We start from the raw sequence: 27,349 nt of genomic DNA on the forward strand, positions 1-27,349 counted from the left end.
CAAAAATCCACATGTGGAATCCTACGCGTTCGTGTGAGCCCGGCCTTAGACAGGCAAAATACTGATGACTTCTCGCTCATCCCATTCTACTGAGCGGGGAGCGTTTACACGCAATGAGAAGTCAGCGAAGCGGCAATGGTTTTTATGCTGGTTAAAAGTCAGCAATAATAAAAAGTAAACAAATAGTAAAAATGTATTTTTTCTGCATTTAGACATAACGATCATCACCCGTTCTCGTTCATTTGAACAGATTTTGAGCGATAATTGTCCTGTGTAAATGGCCCTTTAGATGCTAGTTCCAATCAATAGGTTGTATTATATACATCAGCAGTGCTATTGTTGCAGCAACTCTAAACTAACAGGGCCTGCTTTGTGTATAGCTATATAGATACAGGTACGTGCACCACATCCTATCATTACGGAATTATTTTGATCAAAATATGTTAGTTTGCCGATTGCGATGAGCTCTAAAAGCTCAGGAACTGTTCGGCCATACAGCACGGCTGCCACCCAGTGGTCACCACAGGAAGTTCAGGCCTCCTTGAAAATAATAAGTTGGATTACTTTTGGTTTCTTAATTGTATTCTTATAAAGTTAAGGATGTCATCCAATGTTTTTAGAACAATTAAAAAAGAACTTTACTTCTTATTTTCATAAAACACCAAGATTGGAGCCCAAATCATGCTGGTGAAATAGAATGTAATACAGGTCAAGTATTGGATTCCTTTTTTTACAGTGACCCGTCATCATTGTGTCACAACTGCATATTGAATCTGTGAAGGAGTGTTGCTCAACCAATGAATGCTTAATGCGGTGTGATCATAAGACTGCAAATATCAATGTTACACATACTGACTTATAGGGTTCCTTTATCTCTATAGAACATTCTGTCATCAAATACATCCAGCCCGAGCCACAACCAGCATAAACCTGGGCAAGGATGCCTGTTGCCCTGTGGGTGTATTAGTCTGAAACAATGTGACCTTTCAGAATAAATACATTTTGAATTTTGAGAAGGAGCTAAGCTCCGAGTGACAAGAGCGGGCCGCACCAGCCTCCTTCCCCGGCTGCATGAAGATGGACGGCTCGCCCCCTTGTGTATAGGGAGAGAGCTGCACTCTACATAGGGCAGACAGGAAGAGGCCAGCATGGCCCGCTCCCCTGACTCAGAGCTCAGCAAATTCTCAAACTTCAAAATACATTCATTCTGAAACTTTGCAGCGTTTCTGAATAAAACATCCACAGGCCAACAGGCATCCTTGTCTCGGGTTCATGCTGCCTGCGGTTCAGACAAGTACCTGATGACAGAGTCCCTTCAACCCTTTATCAACACCGCATCTACATTTATGTCCTGTGCTTGGGAGCTGATCCCACTCCCTACAGTGCGAGTGCCGGCTGTTTCTCATAGTTGACACTCGCCAGCAAAAGCTGTTACCCTGTAATGACAGCGGCATTTCAGTTCTGACAGCAAAATCTACATCCCGCCATCGGTCCCGAACGTCCACAGCACAATAAGATCTTGAGGTGCCATTCGGTTCCCATGCCACTGAAGGCCCCCAGTGCTACCATAGGCTTTATTGTCTATCAAGCCATGCTTGCGGTAGGACTTGATAGTCGCGGTATAAATGTAATACTTTGGTATTATATTCCACTGCAGGAACGACCAAACAATCACAAGTTCAAATCTCCTATAGTGACTACAAAGAATATATAAATATTAGTTCCAAAAAGTTTTATTGTTAGGATAAAAGCTATTAAAAGTTAAAAACAAAACAAAATCAAAACAACCTATATTTATAATAAAAATTTAAAACAAACAAAAAAAAACCTTAACAGATTGGGTATACATTATTTATTTCCTACAGCGAATGTAGTATAGAAAAAAAAATACATAATGCCAGAATTGCCCTTTTCTTGGCCAACCAGTGTCTGAAAAAAACTATTAAAAAGTGGTATGTACTGCAAAATGGTAGCAATAGGAAGTAAAAGCAAGTCTCCCCCAAGGTGGTGGAATTTCAGGGGGGGGGGGGGGGGGGTCCATTTAACTCCACTTAGAAACTTTGAAAAGTTTTTCAGTACATTGTATGGTACAATAAATAGTACCAGTGATAAAATACAAGTGTCTACGCAAAAAAAGCAAAACATCAGACAGCTATATTGATGGATAAATAGGAGTTTAGATTTTTTGAAAATAGGGAGGAAAAACTGAAAAAAAAAAAAAAAGCCGCTTTCACACTGGCAACAAAATCACTCAATTTTCTTGTAATGCGACAGTGCTCTAAATCACATGTATGTGAAGCCTATGCCTTTCAATGGTTTCCTCCACATCAGTGATGTTTTGTAGCATGCAACATTGCGAGAAAAAAAGTCGCAGCATGCTGATTATCGCGATTTGCGGTGTTTTGTAGCCCACGTTTCCCTGTGGAGCCTTCCTTTGTGTTGCATCGTACAAGATTGTGGTTTTCGTGCACTGCAATGCAACTTTTACAGCAGGAAGTCCTATGGTTTGTCCCTAAAATAAGCCTTAGCTGCATTAAAAAAACAAAAACCAATACATTACCCAACAGGCGCTGTCCGCTCCACCACATTTCCCCTATTGAAGTTCCGTCACACTCGTCTGTAGTCTTTAGCCAGCGCTTCCTGGTGAGGGGGTTTAAAAATCCCGTCTCCAGGAAGTGCTGGTTCTGATTGGTTCTTAAGTGCCGTGGCTTAGCTGATCACTGCAGCGCTCAATGAACCAATCAGAGCCATTCAACGCGGCGCAGCGAACAGCACCTGTTAGGTAATGTTTTTTTTTTTTTATATGCAGCCAGGGCTTATTTTTGCGGTAGGGCTTATATTTCAAGACCCCCCCCCCCCTCCAAAAAACAAATCCCGGCAAAAGAGCGTTCTAAAGTCGCGCGGCTTTGTAGTGCCACAAAATTACTATATCGCTGCAAGAAAACACAGCCAAATTGCTGTCACCCGTGTGAAAGAGGCCTAACATATACGCAAAATTAATGGCATCAATTGGGGCCTTACACGAATACTCACACAGTTCAATAAAGGAAGAAAAAAAAAGCCACAGTTAATAAAGGCAAAAAGGCATTTAATAGATCAGTTTAAGACATGAAACATAACACATTCATCTTAAATACTATTACATAAAGCATGACAAAGATAAGAAATGTTGCTTCATAATTAGAAAACTCAATACGACCTGCCAGGAAAAAACAATACCGTTTTACAATAAATACGGTCCATGCCAAGTGCTAAGGGGGTAGAATCAGAAGTCTCTTGTAAGAAGGTGGGGGATGGGATGACGCAAACTCTACTTCCATCTTCATTCGGCTCCTCTCAGGGATTACCCTGCTGTTCTGACTTCACACTGTTTAAAAGTGTAGAGGAAAGAAACAAAAAACAAGTCATTAACGTTCAACGAGCTTCTAAGAAGCGCTCCAGGAGGAATGCTACTCCTACAAGGAGCCCAAAACGAGCAGCTCTCTCTGTGTATGGATGAAAAACACTAAAGTTACCCCTTGGTGTCCATTTTCTCCACAACATTGTCCTTTGATTTATCTTCTTCCTTCACATCTGTTAACAAAAAATGACAGATTTCTAGATTTTAGACACTTGGTGACTATGGGGGAAAAAAATAAACACAAAACAATGCATTACCAAAGGAGTGTTCCCATCTCAGCGTTTTACCTCCCGTGTAGCTTTGGGGGCTGGCTACTTCCTGGTTTCCTATTGGTGGGACCTTATTGATTGACAGCCTGCGCACACTCCTTCTGCAGGCATAGCACCGTCACCAAATTCCCCGACACGGTTCATCCAACTGTGCTAGTGGCCATCTAACTCCCTCCCATCTGTTGCAGTTAGGCTTCATCTGATACATAGGTCCGGCCCCACTCCCATGCTGTGGAGATGCAGAGGCTGCAGGCTCTACAGGCTGGACTGCCATCTGTCATTTGCATAGAGATAACAGACTCCTAGGGTCTTTTTACACAGGATGACTGTCGGGCACTTAACAGCCATCCGACAGCCGTCCCAACAATTATCAACAGCCGTCCCCATGATCGTCACTCCTGTGCTTCCACATGGGAGCAATAATCACTGAATGGAGGTGGAGAGCGTCAAAGATTGCTGGGTAAGCCCACTTCACATACAGCCCACACCTCTGTGATGTACTTGTACATCATCAAGGATGAACGGATTACTAAAAAAACAAATCATCTTGGGAAAACCTCTTTCATTCACCCTAATGCTGGAAAAAAAAACATGAAAAACTGCTGATTTTTGTCTTTTTGTTTGTGGGTTTGATTTAGAAAATTGGCAAATTCAGAAATAGCAATGGTGTGTTCAGCTAGACGTCTGTTCTCTATTTAACCGCATGGGAAAATTACCTCTATGAACGTACAGTATTTAACCTGCACTGGGAGCACAGCTGTAAGCCAGAGATCCCACCAATGTCTTTACTTGTACATACAGCGGATCGGTCAGCCAAATGAGCAAGCTGGCAATCATCTTCCCGTCCCTCCCATAAACATGAGTGCTCCAACTGGCTGGAGGGCTACTTTCTTCTTGCCCCAAAGTGAAGGGAATAAGACACCTCTATCATCACGTGTCTCAGCGAGGAGCAGAGAGAAAGATGAAGCAAAATGCACCAGAATTCTGGCTCTAATTAGCCGTCTGCACACAGGCAGGTTGGATTCTGCATGTGGGATCCCACAGCGGAATCCAACCCTGTGCCGGGCCATTGACCCCACACACATGCGCAGTACAGAATAGGCTGCGCCGGCACTAGGCGATGACACGGATCCCAGGACCTTTCCTCAATGACGATTGTGGAAGGGCCGCGGGATGGACAGCTTTCATTGACTTCAGTGTACTGCAATTTCTCCTCCACAAGTGGTAAATCGTAATCGATTTCTGTTCGCGGACATGAAATCGCGTATTGCCATTGCATGCTACGGGCAGTATTTCCTGTGGAATCTGGAGTCGATGCCGGCTTCGGATTCCGCAATGCAAATCCGCCCGTGTGCAGGCGGCCATTGGCGGTAAAACTGGCACATATGTCATGTGCCTGACTTAGGTGTGCACTTCATTAGACGTGTCTAGAAAGAGGGTATGACTAAGGTCTGACATGTCTTGCAAGATGCCACAAATCTACCACACACCATGCACCACCGGGAGAAACTTGGGCCATTTTCTTAACTACCTGCACTAGTTTTAAGCTGTCTAAATTTAAGACATTTATAAACTACCCACCATATGGCGGCCAGCGGGGGAGATTTATCAATACGGTGTTAAAATGCACCATTTCAAGATGGCAGGAATGTTGCAAATTACTCTAATTTATCAAAATATGAGACATGGAATGATAGGTTTAGCACAACTAGTCTCCTCTTCATACACCACCTCACAACTGCCACACATTACCCACATATATAACACACATGGTAAGAAGCATTAAGATGGCACATTGTAAGATTACACTTAGCCAAATAGTTGAAGATGCAAACATTGTCTAGTACGCATTAGTTTAGTGCACCGCATGTACACCACTTTTTGGTACAATTTCCACCAAAATCCTGGTGCACTCTGCTTAGTAAACTTCCTCCCAGTCTCCCACTACAGCAGAGGAATTGGTCTATATAACCATAAGTCGTTAGTGAGGTATAGGCAACATATTATATGATGAGCAGGTCCAGGATGGGGGGACCCAGAATTAAAAGCTTGGGGTTTAAAATTAAAATCTTTGTTACTAGTGGTTTGGTAATCATAGGGCCCCTTACACATAGGACAACTGTTGTCCCAGCGATAAGGTGACCAGTGATGTAACACAAGAGGAAGGATCACTCAGTTATTAAAGGCAGAGCATGCTGGAGATCGCTCCGCCCGCGCACCTCCATTCAGTCAACAGACAGTTGTTCATTCATGAATGACTGCCAGTTTACACAGGCCAATTGTCATTTGAACTTTATGCCTGTAGAAATTGAATGACGAACAAATTATCACAAGTCGTTCAGTCACTGATGGCATTTACACGGAATAATTATCATTAAAAGTAAAATAGCAGGTAATCATCACCTAAACGTACCAAACTTACTGGTTGTTTTAAGTTTACAAATGGGCACAGAATTTAGTTAAAAAAAAAAATTAAATGTAAACAGTTCTCTATATACACTTTTAGGGCTAATGCCCACGGACAGATTTTTGCGGCATTGCCCCCCTGCTATTGGGTTCTATTGAACCTAGTAGCTCAATGTTCACGCTGCGGAATTCCGCAGCGTGAAATAAACCGTGGCGTGTTCTAAATGGAAGCCAGCCGTCACGCTATACTTCCGCTATAGTACAGCGGAAGTATAGCGTAATTATGTGGCCCTGCCCCGTCATCTGACACTGCCAGCGCTTCATGCGTTATACTGTTCATGCACGCCGGCCCTCCATGCGGGACGTGTACAGCGGATTCGGAGTGGTAAATATGGAAGTTTTGGGGGGCGCCGTGGCGAACTCCACTGCGATATTCCGCCGGCGGAGTCCGTCACGGCCGTGGGCATGAGCCCTTATGCCTGGGGAGGTGATGCAGGTCTCAGGGATTCTCACAATCCCCTTTGGCTCTGCACTAGGCACAGAAGTGTTGTCTGGTATGTTTCTGTACTAAGACCTCCTGCAGACTGGTGAGGGCGATATTGGGCCATGATTCATGGTCCAGTATCGCAGTCCTTCTGAAAATCCATGGGTGTGAAAAGTTTTCACAAGGAAACTGCCTCTTATCACTGTGGGGGATCCCTTCGTCTCCGCCGCAGCTGTCACAGCAGCAGCAAGAGATCATCTCAAAAAGCACAGGCAGCAAAAGCTACCTCCTCCAATCCAGATTCAAATGCTCTTTCAGAGATGGTCAGGCAACTCCCTTTCAATTCTGTCACCAGTTCTCTTCCTCCCATGCAGAAAAACCTCCCATTTCCCAGGAGAAGAGGAGGAGATCTTCCTTCAAGCCTTGTCCCTCCTAGCAACCTTGCACCAATCCAGGTTGCACTTTCTCCAAGTTAAGAACTCACAAGCCTGCAAACTTTCTGAAGAAGTGCCCCCAATGTGAGTTTCCCGCTTGGTTGGGAGGACAACTCCTGATATTCTTGAAGGTCTGTCTGTCGGTGGCCCAAAACTCCTGGGTCAGAGAAGTAGTCTCCACTGCCTACAAAACAGAATTGGCTTCTATTCCCCACGATCAATTCTTCCACCCTCGAATCTCGCAGTAGCATCAAATGCTCTAGTAATTCCACAGATGCACTTCTCTCTTCCCACGGATCCCTCTTCTGCTGCAGATACTCAAGAAAATCAATGTGGAAAGAGTCCAGTCATATTGTGGCTCACAACTGATTCAAATGCTCCTCGTAAGCGGATCTGTTCAACCTCGTTGCAGATGCTCAGTGGCCCATTCTAGATGGTCTCTTGAAGACTCTGTCTTAAAAGCCAATGGTTTTTCGGTTGAGGGTGATTCCAGGACAAATCACTCAAGGGGTAAAACCTGCCCCATCTCCAGTTTTTATGAAAACTTTGCACAGTTGCTCATTATTAGAATGTATATACAAAAATCTCAATTTTTCAGAACCATTGGGTCAAGAAATACAGGGAGGTCACAAGAACCATCATTTTGATAAATCATTCTCCTTGTAATAATATGTAGATAACATTTTTACTAACACTGCAGTTTTAATACAAGTTAAAGTAAAATTGGAAAAATGTCAATTTTTTTTTTAGACTGAGCCACTCCAGAGAGAAAGCTGAAAAAAATGTTTTTATATGCCCCATACATTGTCGTTTCTTACCACAGAATTTCAGGAAGGTGTTTTATTTAGTTTTTAGATAAACATTCTGACAATAAAATAATACGTAATTACATAGAATCATAGAATAGTAGACTTGGAAAGGACCTCCAGGGTCATCGGGTTCAACCCCAATGCAGGATCACTAAATCCTACCTTTGTCCAGCCTAATTTTAAACACTTCCATTGAAGGGATCTCACCACCTCCTGTGGTAACCTGTTCCACTCATTGATCACCCTCACTGTCAGAAAGTTTGTTCTAATATCTAAATTGTGTCTCCTCCCTTTTAGTTTCATCCAATTGCTTCTAGTCTTTCCTTGTACAAATGAGAATAGGGCTGATCCCTCTGCACTGTGACAGCCCTTCAGATATTTGTAGACAGCTATTAAGTCTCCTCTCAGCCTTCTTTTTTGCAAGCTAAACATTCCCAGATCCTTTAACCGTTCTTCATAGGACATGATTTGTAGATCGCTCACCATCTTGGTAACACTTCTCTGAACTTGCTCCAGTTTGTCTAAGTCTTTTTTAAAGTAGGGTGCCCAGAACTGGACATAGTATTCCAGATGAGGTCTGACTAAGGAAGAGTAGAGGGGGATAATGACCTCACGTGATCTAGACTCTATGCTTCTCTTAATACATCCCAGAATTGTTTGCGCCTTTTTGGCTGCTGCATCATCTTGTTGACTCATGTTCAGTTTATGATCTATTAGTATAACCAAGTCTTTTTCACATGTGGTCCTTAGCCCAATTCCTCCCATTCTGTATGTGCTTTTTTCATTTTTCTTGCCCAGATGTAACACTTTGCATTTCTGCTTGTTAAATACCATTCTGTTAGTCGCTGCCCACTGTGCAAGCTTTTCTAGATCTTTTTGATTCAGTCTCAATGCCCTTTAAAAAGTACTGCTTGCTGGAGTTCTGACATCTGGTTAATTGTGTCATTGCTTCTCCTACTGACTAGCTCAGGTACAACCTGCATGTGAGGTGCTAACCTATTTTTGTTTTTAATGTCAGCCTTCTCTATCCATGCTTCCTGTGCCTGCAGTGAAGGTTACAAGAAAGATTTTACAGTGAATATCAATTATATAAAAGTTACCTGATTTCTTGTCATCAGTTTCTTTTTTGTCTTCTTCAAGTCTTGCTTTTTTGGTTCCCTTTTTGTGATCAGCTACATTACGTCTTCCTCCTTCACCTTCATCCTCAGAATCTGAAAACTCCTCCTCACATGCTATTCGCTTGTCAGATGCCCGTACTAGAGGACAACAAAAGGAAAATGTTAAAAAAATCACAGGATTTTTGGAAATAGAAAAAAAAAATCTACAGCACACAGAGAACCTAAAACGGATTATGACAAGAGCTTTCATGTTAGCCAAGGTTTTTTATTCTACAATTTTCCTTGCCACCGACCAAGCTGTGCCGTACTCCCGATGCACCCGTTGGGGGTATGGTCTCAGTACGGGCATATACTTCTACAGCTCATGCAAGAAAGCATCCTATTTCCTTTGTTTATCCAAAAAGTTAATCCTGCAAAGAATTAATTACCACCGTGTATAATATATACACACACACTTTTCCATTTTTAAATATAGTGAAAGTCAATGAGCAGCATATGCAACCTAATGTCATACAGCTGCATACATTTGGACTAAAACAGGCATCGAAAACATCAACAGCTCATTGTTAGCTGTGTTATGAAAACACATAGGAATAGATTTAAGAAATGGTCTAAAAGAGAAACTTCGTTGCCCACAGGAACCAGTCATAGGGCAGCTTTCATTTTACCGGAGCAGTGTACAAAATGAAAGCTGTCCGACAAAGCCATTTCCGCTTTCAACAACCTTCCCCATCGGGTAAGCACCAGGACTTACTCCTTCGTGAGATCCATAAGGGCTCCTAAATACCGGACAATTTCACGTGGCAAGATATACTAATGCGCCAATACAGCAGAGGAGCTGACCAAGTTAAAGAGAAGTCTCAAAAGGAATCTCACTTCATCAGTCATTATGTACTCAAATCAACTTACTTGAGATACGCTTATCGGGATCTTCACCTTCCTCATCACCGCTGTCTTCTTGAATGGCATCTTCTGGTATAGCCTGCATCTGAACACCAGGAGCGTGTGGCAACATACGCAGGTTCTCAAACAGACGCTGTCTAATAATAATGAATTGCCGAATAAATTGAGTTAAAGTCAGACAAAATTACAAATTTCAGGATGGTCTTAATAAAAAGGAACAAATGTTATTCATGCGGCATATATCTAAAGACGGATACATGATTTTATCACAACGTCATGCATAAGACTAATTAGTCTTAAAAGAATGGCTAATGTGGATATTGCCAGGATCCACTTTTTATTTTATTAGGAGCCATACAAACTTTCTGGAGCAATAAAGCATATCCCTTTCTTGGAAAGGATCTACAGACTTCTACAGAGGGATTTGGTACATAAATAACCTTAGACTATAGAAAGGAATCTTGAGTCTTCTTCTGAAAAGTTTATAACACCTTCACAATGGCAATTTGTGCAGCTCAGTAAGGGCTCCTGTCCACGGACGATATTGCATTGCGTTACTTGGGGTCATAATCCGGCCGCGAGTAATGCAGTGCACGTTTTCAATAGACTTATCTATGAAAAGCGCAGCCCCCTGTCCATGAGAGGAGAATTATAGCGATTCTCTGCTCGCGGGACTCAAATCGCGGCATGCTGCGATTTGCCGTGATTCTCCACGGTGAGCCTGTGTTAGATAGGCTCACTGCAGAGAACTGTCAGTTCTCCCCCCTGCTCTCCAGCGGCGGAATAGCGCTAGCGATTTATCGCCTCACCCGTGGACAGGGGGCTTAAATGCAAAGCTGAAGCTGGGTTGTAGGATCTCTGTTTTTAAAGCTGTGAATTTTGTTTCATCAGACTACAAATAAAGAGGTGACACGTTGGATAGGCTCCAACAGCAGAGAGGCCGGCAATATACAGTAAGAGAACCCCGACGGACGTTTTCCAACATCCGAGCTACACAGCTTTAAATCGTAATGTCTTCAGGAGGTCAGACAGTGGATTGGAAAGGGTTAAAGAGAAGGGTAATCTGTCTTCTCAAATGTCTCCGTTTTCAAATAAGAACCGTTATGGGACAATCAGTTTTCTGACAAGCTGTTTACAATGTCATGTGCTCTACTACTACTACACTAGCAACTTTTTAGCAATGTAGTCATAACACATTACAAAGAGACAATTTACGAAGTATCGACCTCCTTACTTTATTTTCTCCATGTATTCGGGGGTGTTCTGGTTGGTCATATTAGAAGGACTAATATGCAACTTAAAGTCTGGACCAAAATATTCAAAGTAGTCATTGTACGGCAGCTCTAGGAAGACAAAATAAGGCACATAAAACTAAAAGTACTACAGCACAATTACACCGAAGCTGGACAAAGAAAGATTCTCCCGGACAGTCATAAGCAGCAGCATTTACAATCTGATATTTCACATCATATGACTTAGATCCCATGGAAAATGGTGGGAAATATTGTCTATTTGCATTGCCTCGCATAGTCTCCAACAAGATGGAAGCTTTAAGTACTGGAAGAGAGTTCTATAGCTCAGAACAGATTCTTTTAGTACCATGGACCAAAGTATTGTAAAAAAAACTTATGAATGAGCATGACTGAGAGGTCTACCCTTACATAGGGAGACACCTGTATATGAGAGCCAGGCAGGGAGAAGCTAGAATAGAGCTCTCCAGCTGACATTTTTCCCCATGCCTGACTCTTTTTACAACCATGGGGGAAATTTACTACACCCGGAATTACCAATGCTGAGCTTACTATAATTTCCACCAGCGGACATAGTATATTAGGCTGAAAGAAGACAATGTCTATCCAGTTTAGCCTGTTTCCACCCCCTCTTACACACTTTTTTATTGCATTTTATTACATTTTTCTTGGAGACTGGGTGACAGAAAAAATATGCAAATCCAGAATTGCAGTTTTTTTTTTGGACGACGTTCACTATACGGGGTAAATAATGTGTTACTTTGATAGATCGATTTGTTATGAATGCAGCGATATTTAATATGTTTTTGCATTTTTCATTTCAATTTTTTCTATTCTAAATATTGAAAAGGTTTTTAAAAAAAACAAACAAAAAAAACATTTACTTTTTTCATTTAATACTAAAACTTTTTTTTAAACTGACCTTTACATTTTTTAGTCAAGAACTTGTGATGGTTTGATCGCTCCTGCCATATAATGTAATACCATAGTATTACATTTTACTGTGATCTAACAGGCAATCGGCAACTGTAGCCCTAGGTCTTTCAGAAGGTCTTAGCCTGCCATGGCAACCGCATGACACCCCACAATCTCGTAGCCGGGGGGTGTTTGGGACCCCTGAACTCAGATTTGATGGAGGTATTTAACAGATTAACAGTTGCGATCAGTGAAAGCGTGGATAGAAGCTGTTGTGGGCAGGTGTCAGTTGTGAGAAATAGACAACTTTATAGGCTCACCTAACCACCTTGTAAACTATGGCCTTAGGGGGTGCCTATAGCAGCCACAGTTGCAGGAGGCTCCATGACTGGCCCACTGGGATGTTTCCTGGAGGACTCAACAACCAATCCACCCTTGGCTTTGTCGCACCACTACCAGGTTCTCACAACACACCAGAGTGCCTCGGCACCATGTTTGGGAATGACTAGTGTAAGGGTTTGTTCACATATATGGGATTCGAGGGGATTCTGAGAGACGCCATCGAAGAGTACCTCAAGGAAAACAAAGGAATAACTCCTCGCCAGCATGGGTTCATGAAAGGTCGATCATGTCAGACCAATCTGATCAGCTTCTACGATGAAGTAAGCTCTAGACTGGACCTGTGAGAGTCTATCGATCTCGTATATCTGGACTTCTCTAAAGCATTTGAAACCGTGCTGCATAATAGGCTGATACATAAAATGAGATAGCTCAGTCTGGGTGAAAACATGTGTAAGTGGGTAAAGAATTGGCTCAGAGAAAGAAAGCAGAGGGTGGTAATAAATGGTGCGTACTCTGATTGGGCCACCGTCCCTAGTGGGGTGCCACAGGGTTCAGTATTAGGCCCCATTCTGTTCAATATATTTATCAACGACCTGATAGAGGGACTGCACAATAAAATATTAATATTTACAGATGACACAAAATTATACAATATAATTAATGCAACGGAGGACAATGTACGGCTACAAAAGGACCTAGATAAGCTGGGGGCTTGGGCAGAAAAATGGCAAATGAAGTTCAATGTTGAAAAATGTAAGGTTATGCACATGGGCAGGAGAAAGAGATGTCACCAATATACACTAAATGGGGTACTGCTAGGGAAAAGTGATATGGAAAAATACCTGGGGGTACTAGTGGATGGTAGATTTAACTGGAGTAACTGTAGAAAAAGGCCGGCTAAGGGGTGATGAAATAACTATGTATAAATACATGAGGGGACAATACAAGGATCTCTCCCAAGATCTGTTTATACCCAGGACTGCGACGGTAACAAGAGGGCATCCGCTACGTATAGAAGAAAGCAGGTTTCATCGCCAACACAGAAAAGGGTTCTTTACTGTAAAAGCAGTTAGACTGTGGAACTCTCTGCCTGAGGATGTGGTGATGGCAAAATCCATAGAGGAGTTTAAAAGGGGACTTGATGTCTTTCTGGAGCGGAAGGATATTACAGGATATAAATCTTAGGTCAATTGTTAATCCAGGTATACAGGCAGGTAGGAACTATTAGGGGTTGATCCAGGGATTAGTCTGATTGCCATTAGGGAGTCGGGAAGGAATTTTCCCCCCAAAAGGGCTTATTGGCTCCTGCCTCTTGGGGTTTTTTGCCTTCCTCTGGATCAACAACATAGGAGGATAAACAGGCTAAACTAGATGGACATTGTCTTCATTCAGCCTTACATACTATGTTATGGATTTTCCATCTGGATTTGCAAGCATAAAATCCACAGTGTATTACAGTGGCAGCAAAGTGGATGAGATTACCAAATCTTAGCCACATAATCTGGAAAGACCTATGTATGTAAGCGGACATGTGGTGCAGATTTCCGCAACATGTTAGTTCTTTCTGTTCACCATGGAATTCACCCTATATAAATTTGTGATTATAGAAGTCAAACATGACTTAAAATCCACATGTTGACATTGGGCCTATTTATAAAATCTGCGCGTGGCCCCTGCACGGGAGATCCGTGCGTCTTGCTGCTCATAGGGATGCATTAGCATCCATAGGGCAGCTAAAAGCATGCGGGTCGCACGCACGGGAAGAAAAAATTTTAAAAATAAAAATCACAGCATGTTTGAAGCCAATGGAAGCAGTCTGTATCCGTGGCACACCCGCAGCTGTTCTTGTGCTGTGGCTTTGCGGGAGAGCAGGAGATTTTTTAAAAAAGTGTGCGGCACACTGCCGGCGTGTTGAGCACATCCACTGGGCAGAGGAAAGAAGATCCGGCCTGCACTGAGGAGAGCCCTGCAGTGTCTGGAAAGGGGAAAGAAAATGTATTTTCCCTCTCCACGGCCGTGGGCACGCACGGATACCACTGCGGGATTCAGCAGTGGTATCCGTGTGTGCAAGTGGACATAAGGCCTTACAGCGATCCTTGGATGTCTATAGAATATCAATAATAAAGCTTTTATGCAGATCTTTTTCATGTTCAGGTGTGTGTTCACTTTTTCGAGACCCCCAGTGTATGTATGGCGGATTCTATAACCTGTCACGTTAACATCTGAGAATCAGGCCTTTTCAACGAATTTACTGCAAGGACGAGTGAATTTTAAATGCAGTGATAATTTATAATATTGACTTACCATTGGGGATCTCACAATCCAGTGCTACAGCAGTCTCATATGTCCAGCAGCGTGCAACGTTGCGGATCGTGTACCCACCTCCACCCAGCATCAATAGAGGCAAATTGAAAGTCTTCACAACTTCAACACATTTCGCATGACCTGTAGAAATTAATGTTTCTGTGTCACTAATGACATTTTTTGTTACACACCAAATTATAAAACTATTGAATAAAGATTTTTAGGGCCCTCAAAATAGAGAGATGCACAAAGAATGTATGCCAACTACACAAATCATTTGTTTCTATTCCTCTAACTACTTAGCTCCTTGTGGACACAACCTAATTTATCAATGTAGATGTGTCACTTTATCCACGTGATCCCCAGACTTTTTTTTCCATCCCACATTGCACTTTATGCTGGTGGAAAATTTTCGTTTATAATTTTTTTTAATAAATACAAAACCTAATAGAAAATTTGTAAAAATTTGCATTTTTGCAAGATATTCCATATTTTCTTCTTTCAAGACAAATAAATAGGCATACCACATAAAATGGTTGATAACATTAACCATGTGTCTACTTTATATTGGCATTATTATTATTATTTTTTAAAAGGGATATTCCCATCTCAGGACTTGTTAGGGAGGCAAGAAAGTACTAAAGAAGCAACCCTGAGATGGTTTTTATTTTTTGTGCTTATGCTGTTAACCATGCGGTATAAATTACTTTTATACTTTTGCACAAGCTTTTTTTATTCTATGAAAAATGGTTTTAATCGACATTTTTAGATAGCCATAACTCTTATTTCTCCATCTACAATGCAATACAAGAGCTTATATTTTGCGGGAGGAGTTGACATTTTTGCATGTGTGTGTTTGATCACAATACAAATACAAATTGGTATTGATGCATTTGCATTTTTTTTCTAAATTTGGACTTTCAATAATTAATGGACCTCTATTAAGGGGAAAAAAAACGGGCGATTTTTACGAAGTTTTTTTTCTTGGGGCGTTGGGGTGGTTTACATGTGGAAGCGTTTTTCACATAACAGACCTAACAGGGAACTATACATAAACAGACCCAAGAGGCCATGATTTGGCCTCCAGCTCTCAAGGTAACCATCAGATCCTATAGCTGGGTTGTTGATGGAGTGAAGGAGGGAGCCCTCACCCTCACCCTCTCCACACCCTTTAGATACTGCAGCCTGCATTGACAGTTGCATTTCTAGAGTTAGATGGCCGGGATCAGTGCTAGCTGATAAACGCTGCAGAGGGAGTCTAGCTGTCAATTACAGCTGACTCCCGCTGGGGACACTGTGGGCTCTGCTTTAACCCACATAACACAAGTGCCGTACATGTATGGTGGTGACTGCAACATCTATGTACATCACATGTTGTCAAGGGGTTAAAGAGGACTTGCCATGTCAACCCACAAATGAAATGTTCTGGAGGTCTGGATAACTTTACGGCCAACACTGTTTTATTTGTTTTTCAATCCTTTCGCCTTTGTTTTGGAGCCCAATGCTGTTAAATTGATACAGTTAGGGCTCATGCCCAGGGCCATGACGGACTTCCCCAACGGAATATTGCAGTGGAGTCCACCATGGCGCCCCCCCAAACGCATATTAACATCTTCATCAGCACTTCTGCCCTATTCAGCAATTCCAGCAACCTGATTGGTTGTTTGGGTTGGCTGATTCAGAATTCCAGCAACCCGATTGGTGATTAGGGCAAAAGTGCTGATGAAGATGCCCTCCAAACACCATACTTACCACTCCGGATCCTCCATAGAGGGGGGCGCGCATGAGCAGTAAAGCGCATAATGGACCGGCAGTGTCAGATGACGCGGCCGGCAGTGGGTAGGGCCGCGTTTTCACACGATGCTGTAGCACAGCGGAAGTATAGCGTGACGGATGGCTTCCATTGACTACAATGGAAGCCGTCCGCGCATATACCCGCGGCATTTAGAACATGCCGCGGAATTCCGCAGCGTGAACTTTGAGCTATTAGGTTAAATAGAACCTAATAGCTGCGGGGCAATGGGACGGATTTAGGATAAGGGCATTAGCCCTTATTCTTATTTTAGATAGTCAGTAAGTGTAACAGTAAAACCGAAGTAATACATAATATTATGAATTAAAGAACAAAGAATTAGTAAAATACACAAATAAGGGTCCATTCCGTTTGGCGGCAGTTAATAGTTAATTGTGTACTGTTCCTTACAAAAAAAAAAAATAGACAGTCTTGTAGATGTTCAACAAATGTTCCCAAAATAAATATTTTCAAGCTGTTACCTTTCACCGTCAAATTGAAACATCCAAGGCGATCCCCAGACAATGAATCGGCTCCACATTGTAAGACCACAGCACTGGGCTGGTACATTTCCATCACTTTGGATATGATCTACATTGTAGAAATAGCACAAATGTTACCAGCATTTATCATATACAATGACCAAATATGAAGGATCAGTCAGTAGGCAATATACTCACTGGTTTGAATATCTGTCCGTAAGATTCATCATCAATCCCATCCCTCATTGGGAAATTGACAGCATAATACTTTCCTTTACCAGCCCCGATATCCTAAAACAAGAAACCAGAATAATGCAACAGAAACTAAACTGGTTCACATTAAGGCCTCCTGCACACGGGATCCCGCAGCAGGATCCGACCTGGTGACCGGGGTTACCTGTCCTTGTTGTTCTTTTCTCTGTACCACGGGAGCGCCGGCCGTCACAGTACAGACAATGATGCGGATCCTGCGACCCTTCTGCGGAACACTTCAGAAGGGCCGCAGGGCGGAAAACCCCACAGAATGGAGCATACTGCATTTTTCCTGCCATACGCAGAAATTTCCGCACGTGAGCGGGAAGCAGCAGGTCTCCATAGGAGGCTATGGGCGATATTTGTTGTGGAATCCGGGGGCAGCCACCGGCCCCGAAATCCGCAAATCAAATTGGACCGTGTGCAGGAGCCCTACAATAACACTTTCTTTCTGCATTATCTTCTCAGAACTTTGCACTGAGGGTTCTTCCTTCACAAGTCCTCAAAACATAAATCTATAAATATGTGTTTTGCAGGATCACAATTATATAACATACGACTACTACCTAATATAATTATCAGCATCACTCCCTAGAAGTATTACTATATAATAGGGTAATGTGGGCAGTTCAGAGCCCCATAAACAACAACAACCTGTTGGGAGTCCTGCTTATTCCTGAAAAACTGTCAAGTGTTTAACTGAAGCGGGCCTCCGTACCCCCAAAGCTTCCCGGACTGTATGCAAAGTCATGAGATATACTACCAGCTGGGGGGTCCGCTTATGGCTTATATGGACTTTATATCCATTCAATAAACTAATTTCTTAAAAACACTATTGATCACAGACTGTGTGTGTGGCCATGGAAGGACAAATTGGACACTTTCTAACACTTATTGCTGTATAGTTCGGTTCAGTAACCTGGCACTACTAGTGGATCAGCGGAGGGATCCTTATAGTCACACCATTATTTGCATACGTTTTCCCTGCCCTGGATGTAAAACAGTTCACACATCTGTATGTCCAGCAGCCTGATTGGAGTGCAGCTGTTTCTATGATATTGTTGGTGTCTGATTATCCTAGTGATAGCGACAGGTAGGCTTCAGCCAGAAGCCCATTGTTTTCTCTAGTGGCGCTAGCTTATTTTTCTTTTCTGCAACTGTTTTTTTTTTTTGTTTTGGGCCACCAGTTAGTTGTAAAATGATAGCTATACCATTGTCCTGTGGTTTTATTCCTTTCTCCCTCTTCTCCTCTCCCCTCTTTTCTATTAAACTCTTTGTTAAGTTTTATCAACAATTAAATAAGCATTCCACATCCTGTGGGCAAATGACTGCACAGAGTTGTTTTATACATTGGGTATAAACAAAGAATAAACTAATGGCCTATTAACACACCACAATTGTCACTCAAAATGTGTTCAAACAAGCGTTGTTACTTGTAAACGTGAACCCGTCGGGGCCATTCATTGACTTGTCGTTGGTTGCTGAGTTTCAGCCTATATAATAGTAGTCACTAGTTTACTCACTTGTCATTAGGATTAAACAGCAGTTGTACAGTCTTTCAAACAACTTGAGGGGAGAGCTGATTGTTAGCCCATTCAAAATCTAATCCACATACATAAGGGTCTATGGCTGGGAGTTTTTTAATTAGTGCTAAGAAAAGCCATAGTCTTCTGCTGCATGAGTCATTGTATTTATTTGGGGAATGGATCACCCCATGGATCGTTTGAAAGACTGAACACATGCCATTTAAATCTAATTGAACAAACGACTATTTTTATGCAGGCTGAAACTCAGTGATAAATGATAAGTGAACAAATAGTGCAGGATGGCATTTACACAATGATTATTCCTCACTTTTGCTTGTTTGAACAAATTTTGAGCGGTAATCGTTGCATGTAAATGGGCCTTAACCAACAAGGCAAATGACAAGGATCTTAATCGACTATCTTTACATGCAAACACTCATCATTTGAAAAGTTGTTGAGTTGTATCGTTCGTTTAAACGACAATAACTGCATGAAAATGGGCCTTGAGCATGTAATTTCAGAAAGGGAAGACATGATAAAGAAATAATTTCGAACTAAAGGGTAAAGTTTACAGCAAATGAGAAGCGATCCAACTATTCTACAGAGTGAACAAAAAACTATTTGCAACCATTTTTCAACAGTTACTGCATTATATAAAAATAACATATAGCTTGCATTGTTAGGGTATCTACAAAGGAAAAGATTAGGTTAATTAGAATTCCACATCCACCAAGTGGCCTCAAATTTGGGCACCTATAAGAGAGCCCACCTTCATCTGGAAGGAAACAGGAACCTCCCAAATCTCTTTAAAGGCTGGAACACAATTCACCTTCTCAGTTCTGTAGCAAGTTCCATTGACCATTCGGCAATAGGCACCAAGGCCATTTGGCAATAGGCACCAAGCCACCAAGGCCATTCGGCAATGGGCACCAAGGCCATTCGGCAATGGGCACCAAGGCCATTCGGCAATGGGCACCAAGGCCATTCGGCAATGGGCACCAAGGCCATTCGGCAATGGGCACCAAGCCACCAAGGCCATTCGGCAATAGGCACCAAGCCACCAAGGCTATTCAGCAATAGGCACCAAGCCACCAAGGCTATTCAGCAATAGGCCGATGTTCTGAGGCCATCAGATGTTGACAAAGACTATCAGGTCCTGAGTTAGGAAATTGAGCGCACAGAGAGCTATCCCTCATAATTTCTGTTCTTATGGGGTTAAGGCAAAGATGGAAGCCAATCCCTTAACTATACAAGGTTGTTCCACTGAGGACTGACTGGAGACCCTCGTGGGCTGCATTCCCACGAACGTATATCGGCTCGGTTTTCACGCCGAGCCGATATACGTCGTCCTCATTTGCAGGATGGAAGAGCCAGGAGCAGGAACTGAGCTCCCGCCCCCTCTCTGCCCCTCTGCACTATTTGCAATGAAAGGAGGCGGGACAGGGGCGGGGCTAAGTTCTGATAATTAGCCCCGCCCCATCCCGCCTCTCCTCATTGCAAATAGTGTAGAGGGGCGGAGAGGAGGCAGAGAGGGGGCGGGAGCTCAGTTCCTGCTCCTGGCTTTTCCATTCCCCCCCCCCCCCCGCAGAGGAGGACGACGTATATCAGCTCGGCGTGAAAACCGAGCCGATATACGTTCGTGGGAATGCACCCTTAGAAAGTGCTCATTTCTCTTTCCTAGCTCCAATCAGTGGTAATAGGAGACTTCACCCAGATGTGTACACACCTGAACTCCATCTGCTGATGGAAGCACCAGATAAAATAGTAGGTCACATAAGGCAAACCTCCAGTCCAGGTACAGCAACACAGGGAGCAATATACCACTAAGGGGTTCTCCCGCGCTTGCATTAGAAGGGTCCTGAGATGACCAAAGAAAATAACCTTCCCTTCATGATCCTCAGGAGAGCACAGCATCAGGAACAAAAGGATGATTCCAGGCTTACCCAGAGGCTTCCCATGGAGACTTACACCAGACAGGTAATCTCTCACACCATCGGGTTTGGGAGTCTGCCACCTTTGGCTATCTCAGCTCCTTCAATGCTTTCTCCAGATCTTTCAGCAGCATCTTCCTCAGCATTTGCCAACCTGTCCTATGGACAGGACACAGGAACAAAGGAGGTGGAGCGTGTTCCCGCCTTCAGAGAGATCTGGGAGATTCCCACTTCCTGTCCGGAGAGAGGTGGGCTCTCTTGTAGGTGCCGTCAAAGGTGAAAGGGAAAGAAGTCGTTTTTATTTTCTTCTAGTGGAGAAGTTTATTTCAGGACTCTTCTGTCATTGTTTTTATGTTTCTTCTTTGGTGTATACATTGTCGGCTACATTGTATGCTACTCTGGACTATGTTTATGTGATATCTGACTATATCATACCAATATTTTTATAAAATTTGTGATGTCTCTTTTATGGGGTGTTTGTTCTTTTGTATGTAATGTTTTCTTATGTTGAAAATGTTAAACAAAAGCTGATTATTACAGATTAAGACAGACAGAACAATCTCTTTATATCTGTTGAGCAGACAAATGAGCCTTCGTCTTTGAACTTTGGGCCATAACGGCTATAATTAATCTGTTTTTGAACTAATCCAAAAACTGACTGACGCTATTGACTTACAATGCAGTTTGTTAGGTTTCCAATATTTTTGACAGCAAAAAAATAGCATGGCAGACTACGCTGATTTTTCTGACAAACATATAGGAACCGCTGCCAGAAAGCAAAAGCCCAAGAGCTATACATAAATAAATGAGCAACAGATACAAACATACTCTGAGATCTCCAGTGCCTGGGAAATACTCCCCATATTTATGGAAAGAAACAGTCATGACACGGTCAGTGGTATAAAAAGCCTCTTCAACACCATCACCATGATGGATATCAATATCAATATATAACACTCTTTGGTGGTACCTAAGGAAAGAAAGAAAAAAAAGGATCAGTAACATACTATAGCAAGTATCACTTTGTAGCCAAGTATTTCAGCACGCAAAACCCTAAAATAGCTACCGAACTTAATAGACAACCCTAACCTTCTTATACAGGCATTGGCAATGTAGGCAGAGAAATAAAGTGTCTCTCAATAGACTGCATGATGTGTTCTATGTGGGAGTCGGGTGATTACATTGTATTCTGCCGACAGCCCCAAGGAGAACAATGTAGCTGTGTGCGCAGCTGGGTGTGTGACTAATCACACGCTGGGCTCTGCAAACAGCTCCTGGACTCCCACTGACTTCTTTTTGGTGCAAAAATACGAAGAAAAATGGAATATGTTCAATTTTTATTTATTGCGCAACTAAAATATGTGCTCAATATATGGAAATGTGAATAAAACCATTGGAATCAATGGGTTCTATTCTCTGTGTACTGCGCAGGCAAATACGCCCCTGTGAAGTGGTTTTTAAAGCCTATAACCATCCAGGCTTTGCTACACTATTGTATACTAGTACATCCAGTGGGTTGACGATGATATCCAGCTTCCAAAAACACAAATGCGCTCCCCAGTGATGGTGAATAAAGCGAACAGATGCCACCAAGTTCCCATAAGTAGTATCAGGAATTTATTGAATGGTCATAGAGAAAGGTTTTGGAGTAAAAATAGGTCTGTGGATTTTATTCTGAAACACAGCTTAAATTCAAGCTACTTCTAATGGGAACTTAGTGGCATTGGTCCGCTTTATCCCCCATCATTGGGGAGTGTCTTTGGAAGTTGGTTACATATTCAAACTGAAAGGTTCCCTTTAATATACGTACTATGACGGAGGATTTTGGGAGGCACTCACAAATTTACAAAAGGGACCTTCACTCTGAAGTTGTAATACAGTGCCTCTACTTGCAGCATCTCAGGTCATCCCAAGAACTTACAACTCTGTTCACATTTCTGTTCTTTCGTTCCATCATGTTGCTGTTATAAATTCCAGGAAAGAAGCGCAGTACATTGCACTTTTTCTCCCCAGTAGAATGATGGAATCCGGATGCCACTCATTATAGTCAATGGGTCCTCTCAGGCATCACTGGTTTCTGTCACTTGACAGATCAGGCGTGTTATTTTTTCATTCTTCCGTTCCATGACTGAACAGAAGAACAAAAAAATAATGGAAGTGTTAAAAGCCTTAGAATCACTATTACAAATGCCCTGTATAACAAAGCCAGCAAACATGGCGGTAGATTTAAGAAAAACAAAAAAAAGTCCAACTCACTTTAGTAGTTCCAGAATGGCAAGAACAATATCATTGACATAACAGAACCCAGATGCTTCAGACTTCTTAGCATGATGCAGTCCCCCTGCCCAATTAACAGCCATGTCTGTTTGCTGGCGATTCAGTTTCACTGCACCAGCTGGAAGATAATGGGAACATTACAGGACGGAATTAATGACAAACAATAATAGTAAACCCAGATCTACTCATCACGGCAAAGATACTAGCACTACATGAAATTCCCATGTGCCAAATACTGATTATATAGTATATTGTCCCCTTGGTTCTCTCACCCTGTTAACCCCTTAATGACGCAGCCCCCCCACCCCCCGATTTTCATTTTTTCCTCCCACCTTTAAAAAAAAAATCATAACTCCCTACTAATTTATCCATCAACATTGCTTTATGAGGGCTTGTTTTTTGCGAGACGTGTTGTATTTTTCAATGGTGCTATTTAAAGTACCACATAATATTCTGAAAAACTTTTTAAAAATTCTAAGTGGAGTAAAATGAAAAAAAAAAAAAGACATTTCGCCATCTTTCAGAGCGTCTTGTTTCTACAGCGCACAGACGGCAACATGATAACTTTATGCTATGGGTCAGTACGATTACTACGATACCAAACTTGTATAGGTTTTTTTTTACTCTACTACAATTTTTTTTTTCAAAGACATTTAATTTTTTTCCATTATTTTCTGCGGTCATTTTTTGTGCGCATTAACCTTTTTATTTTTCCGTCGAAATAATTCACCGAGTGCTCATTTTTTGCGAGATGTCCTGTAGTTTCCGTCAGTACTAATTCGGAATACATACAACTTTTTGATCGCTTTTTATTGCGTTTTTTCTGGGAGACAGGGTGACTGAAAAAGTGCATTTCTGGCGTTATTTATTTTTTTTGGACGATGTTCACCGTGCGGGGTAAATAATGTGCTACTTTGATAGATCGGACTTTTACGGACGCGGCGATATCAAATATGTATTTTTATTTTAGGATTTAGATTTTTTAATTACAGATATGGCAAAATGGGGGTGATTTAAACTTTTCCTTTTTTTTTTTTTTTTTTTTTTAACAAATAAAAAAACTTTATTGATCTTTTTTTAATGTCCCCCTGGGGGACTACAATATGCGATGCTTTGATCGCTCCTGCAGTATGACAGGCAGCCTATCAAGCCAACCGACGGGGATGGCTTGATAGGCAGTCTCTCAAGGCAGCCCTGGGGCCTTTCAGAAGGCCCCCGGCAGCCATGACACCAGCACGGTTCCCCTGATCTCATTGACAGCGGCATTTAAAGGGTTAATAGCCGCGGGTGTCAGCTGTAATAAACAGCTGGTGCCCGCGCTATATGCAGAGAGGTCGGCATACATACCCTGACGCTCCAGGACATAAATGTACTTCCTGGAGCAGGAAGGGGTTAATTTACATAGGGCAAAATAGAAAAGCTTAAAGGGGCTTTTTAGGCAAAACTACTGGTGACCTATCCAGGCCATCACCTGTCAGCAGGCTGGATGTGCGTCACAAGGGGCAGGAGCAGTAGTGTCCTAGCTGGCTTCACTCCCATCGAAATCAATAAGAGATAAAGCCAGCTATTACGCTTCTGGCACTTCTGGAAGTGCAACAGAGACTTCAATAGTTATTGCTCCCTTTAAGCTAAGGCCACATCTACACACACTGATCAGCCATAACACTAAAACCACCAACTTAATACTGTGTAGTCCCGTTTTCGCTGCCAAAATAGCAGTGACCTGTTGAGGTGTGGAGTCCACAAGACCTGTGAAGGTGTCCTGTGGCACCAAGATATTAACAGCAGACCCTTTAAGTCCTGTGATAGGAGGTGGATCAAATTTATTTTTCCAGCATATCCCACAGATTCTTGATCAGATGGAGATCTGGGTTATTTGGAGGCCAAGCAAGTACCTTGCACCCTGTTATTTCTCAAACTAGCTGCTTTCTGCTGCAGCCCTTTGGTTTTCCTTTCCCATTTCTTTTTCTTCCCCACTCTCCGGCTGAGCAGGGCTGTTAAAGGGGGGTATCTGCTGTAATAAGCCGGCGCGTGCGATGTATGAAGAGAGGTCACCCCACGATCTCTCTTCGTACATACCCCAACTCCACAGGACGTAAATGTACGTCCTATAGCAGGAAGTGGTTAAATGGTATAGAGGGTTTAATACTCTGTTTCCCCACAAACCAGGCTGGGTTAATTTTTGCTCCAAAAGATGTACCAGGGCTTATTTTCAGGGAATGTCTTATTTTGACAACAGAGGGACTACCTGATCTGTGTGTGAGCCCGGCACTTCCAACCCTTACTGCACTAACACAAGTGCTCGAACTTTTGTTGTTATTATTGTATGTTCTGAGCAGTAAAAACTCCGACAAAGCCCTCAGCGGCCCACACAGGATCACTTCCTGGTTACAGGAGTCATAAATCCCGCCTCCACAAAGTGATGGCTGTGATTGGTCCTTGGAGAGCTGCATTGACTGGCTGAGCTACGGACACTCCGCCGGCGCTCTGGAGAGCAGCGGGAAGTATCTGGACAGAGTCTACCGGCTAAGTGACTCTGATGACCTGCATGAAACCTGCTGTAAAAATGCAGCAATTGCATTTTTACAGCCCTTATCACGCACCTAAAAAAAGGCAATAAGAATGCTTTATGAACTGTAACTAGGGCTTATTTTGGGGGTATGTCTTATTTTAGGGGAAATCGGGTAGGTGCAAAAACGGTGACAGATTCCCTTTAAATGTTGCTGTCAGAATTGACAGTGCATTTAAAGGGTCAATAGCTCCGATCATAGATATCTCTGATTATGATATCGCCTGTAGCAGGAGAGTGTTGGCTGTCAAAGATTGCTGATACCCACCGTGTACGAAGTGGGCTCAACTCTCAAGCATACACCAACATCCACATATGGTGCACATCAGCAAGAGGTTAATGAACAAGATTTGCAGTGTGGCAGGGCGCATTATCCTGCTGGAAGGGACAGCTGCCAACAGGGAATACTGCTGCAATGAAAGGGTGTACTTGGTCTGCAACAATGTTTTGGTGGGTAGCATATGTCAAAGTATCATCCATGTGAATGCCAGAACATGGCTAAGAGCATCATGCTACCTGTGCCAGCCTGCCGTCTCCCTATAACACAATCTGGCAATCTTTCTTCTCCACACGATATAAATGAAAATATGATTCATCAGACCAGGCCACCTACTTTTATTATATCACAACCCATTTCTGAAGCTCACGCACCTAAGGTAGGTGCTCTTGCTGGTGGAGGAGGTCAGCACAGGCACTCTGACCAGTCTACGGCTCCGCAGCCCCCATACACAGCAAGCTGTGATGTACTGTGTGTTCTGAAATTGTTCCATCATAGCCAACAGTAACTTTTTCAGTCATCTGAACTGCAGCAGCCCTTCTGTGACTGGTTGGGCTTGCCTTCACTCCCCATATAAATCAATCTTGGGTATCCATGACTCTGCTGTTCATGGAGTGTCCTTCGCTGAGCCCCTTTGGATAGGTATAACCACTGCATGCCAGGTACACCCCATAGGACCGGACGTTCTGGAGATGCCAGTTGTCTAGCCATCACAATTTGGTCCTAGTTGCTCAGATCCTTACATTTGCCCGGTTTTCCTGCTTCCAACCCATTAACTTCAAGAACTTCAAGGTGCCATAGTCATGAGCATAAATGTTCTTTACCTCACCTGTCAGTGGTTTAAGGTTATGGCCGATCGCTGTACATTAACAGTAACAAGCAAACTTACCAACAGAGCCTCCAGTAGACAGCTGACAGAATTCAAAAAGGCCGTCAAATACAGGACAGTCCTCTCCTACGTTGACTGAAATATACACAATATTATAGGTTATACACAGTTCCTAAATCCAGGTGTCCATAGTCAAATTGTACATAGCATCATCAGGTAGGGCGGTTTCCCATCTACGATGGAGCTTCTGGACGGAGGTTCCCCCGCAGATCTAGCTCAAAATACTGGAAGAAAAAGCGCTGTATGCAATGCTTTTTCTTTCGTCCAAATGCTGGGCACGAAGCGAACGGACCCCCTTATAGTCAATGGGGTCTGCCTTGCGCTGTCGGAAACAGGAATTTCCCTTTTCTGCTTCATGAATGAAGCATTAACGTAAAACCCAGAGGGCAGATGTGAAACCAGCAATAATGAGATGTACTGCTTCACTATCGGCTGGTTAGAAGTCAAGGAGGGCTCATGTTTAGGGATTTCACCTCCCAGAATAAGGCATTCTAAGGTCACACACAAACAGGACATATTTGTTGCCAATTTCTTTTCTACAACAAATTGCATTTCAGTATATCGAATTGGGCTATACAAAGTTCAGCAGAGATGTCACAGCATGCTGCACTGTAAAGACATATTCCATGACTGACTGAGGGCTCGTTCACCGGCAGCATTTTTTTGCACGTGTAAACATGCAGCGTATTTCCATGTGCAAAAAAAAAGTAATAACGCTCA

General features: G+C 42.7%; 1 protein-coding gene across 1 annotated transcript in view; it reads right to left on the bottom strand.

Moving 5' to 3' along the window:
- Positions 1-3,071: 3,071 nt before the first annotated feature.
- The window catches only part of HDAC2 (histone deacetylase 2), a 45,946-nt gene continuing 21,668 nt past the window's right edge, over positions 3,072-27,349 (bottom strand). The window contains exons 4-14 of the mRNA XM_066607158.1: positions 26,630-26,704; positions 22,874-23,012; positions 21,446-21,587; positions 17,107-17,199; positions 16,909-17,017; positions 14,635-14,775; positions 11,058-11,166; positions 9,830-9,960; positions 8,903-9,058; positions 3,516-3,573; positions 3,072-3,367 (exon numbers count right to left, since the gene is read on the bottom strand). Of these exons, the coding sequence (XP_066463255.1) occupies positions 3,337-3,367; positions 3,516-3,573; positions 8,903-9,058; positions 9,830-9,960; positions 11,058-11,166; positions 14,635-14,775; positions 16,909-17,017; positions 17,107-17,199; positions 21,446-21,587; positions 22,874-23,012; positions 26,630-26,704 (1,184 nt within the window). The 3' untranslated portion in view covers positions 3,072-3,336. The remainder of the gene's footprint in view (positions 3,368-3,515; positions 3,574-8,902; positions 9,059-9,829; positions 9,961-11,057; positions 11,167-14,634; positions 14,776-16,908; positions 17,018-17,106; positions 17,200-21,445; positions 21,588-22,873; positions 23,013-26,629; positions 26,705-27,349) is intronic.

The sequence above is a fragment of the Eleutherodactylus coqui genome, chromosome 1, assembly GCF_035609145.1.
Source record: "Eleutherodactylus coqui strain aEleCoq1 chromosome 1, aEleCoq1.hap1, whole genome shotgun sequence".
In the NCBI taxonomy this organism is placed as follows: domain Eukaryota; kingdom Metazoa; phylum Chordata; class Amphibia; order Anura; family Eleutherodactylidae; genus Eleutherodactylus; species Eleutherodactylus coqui.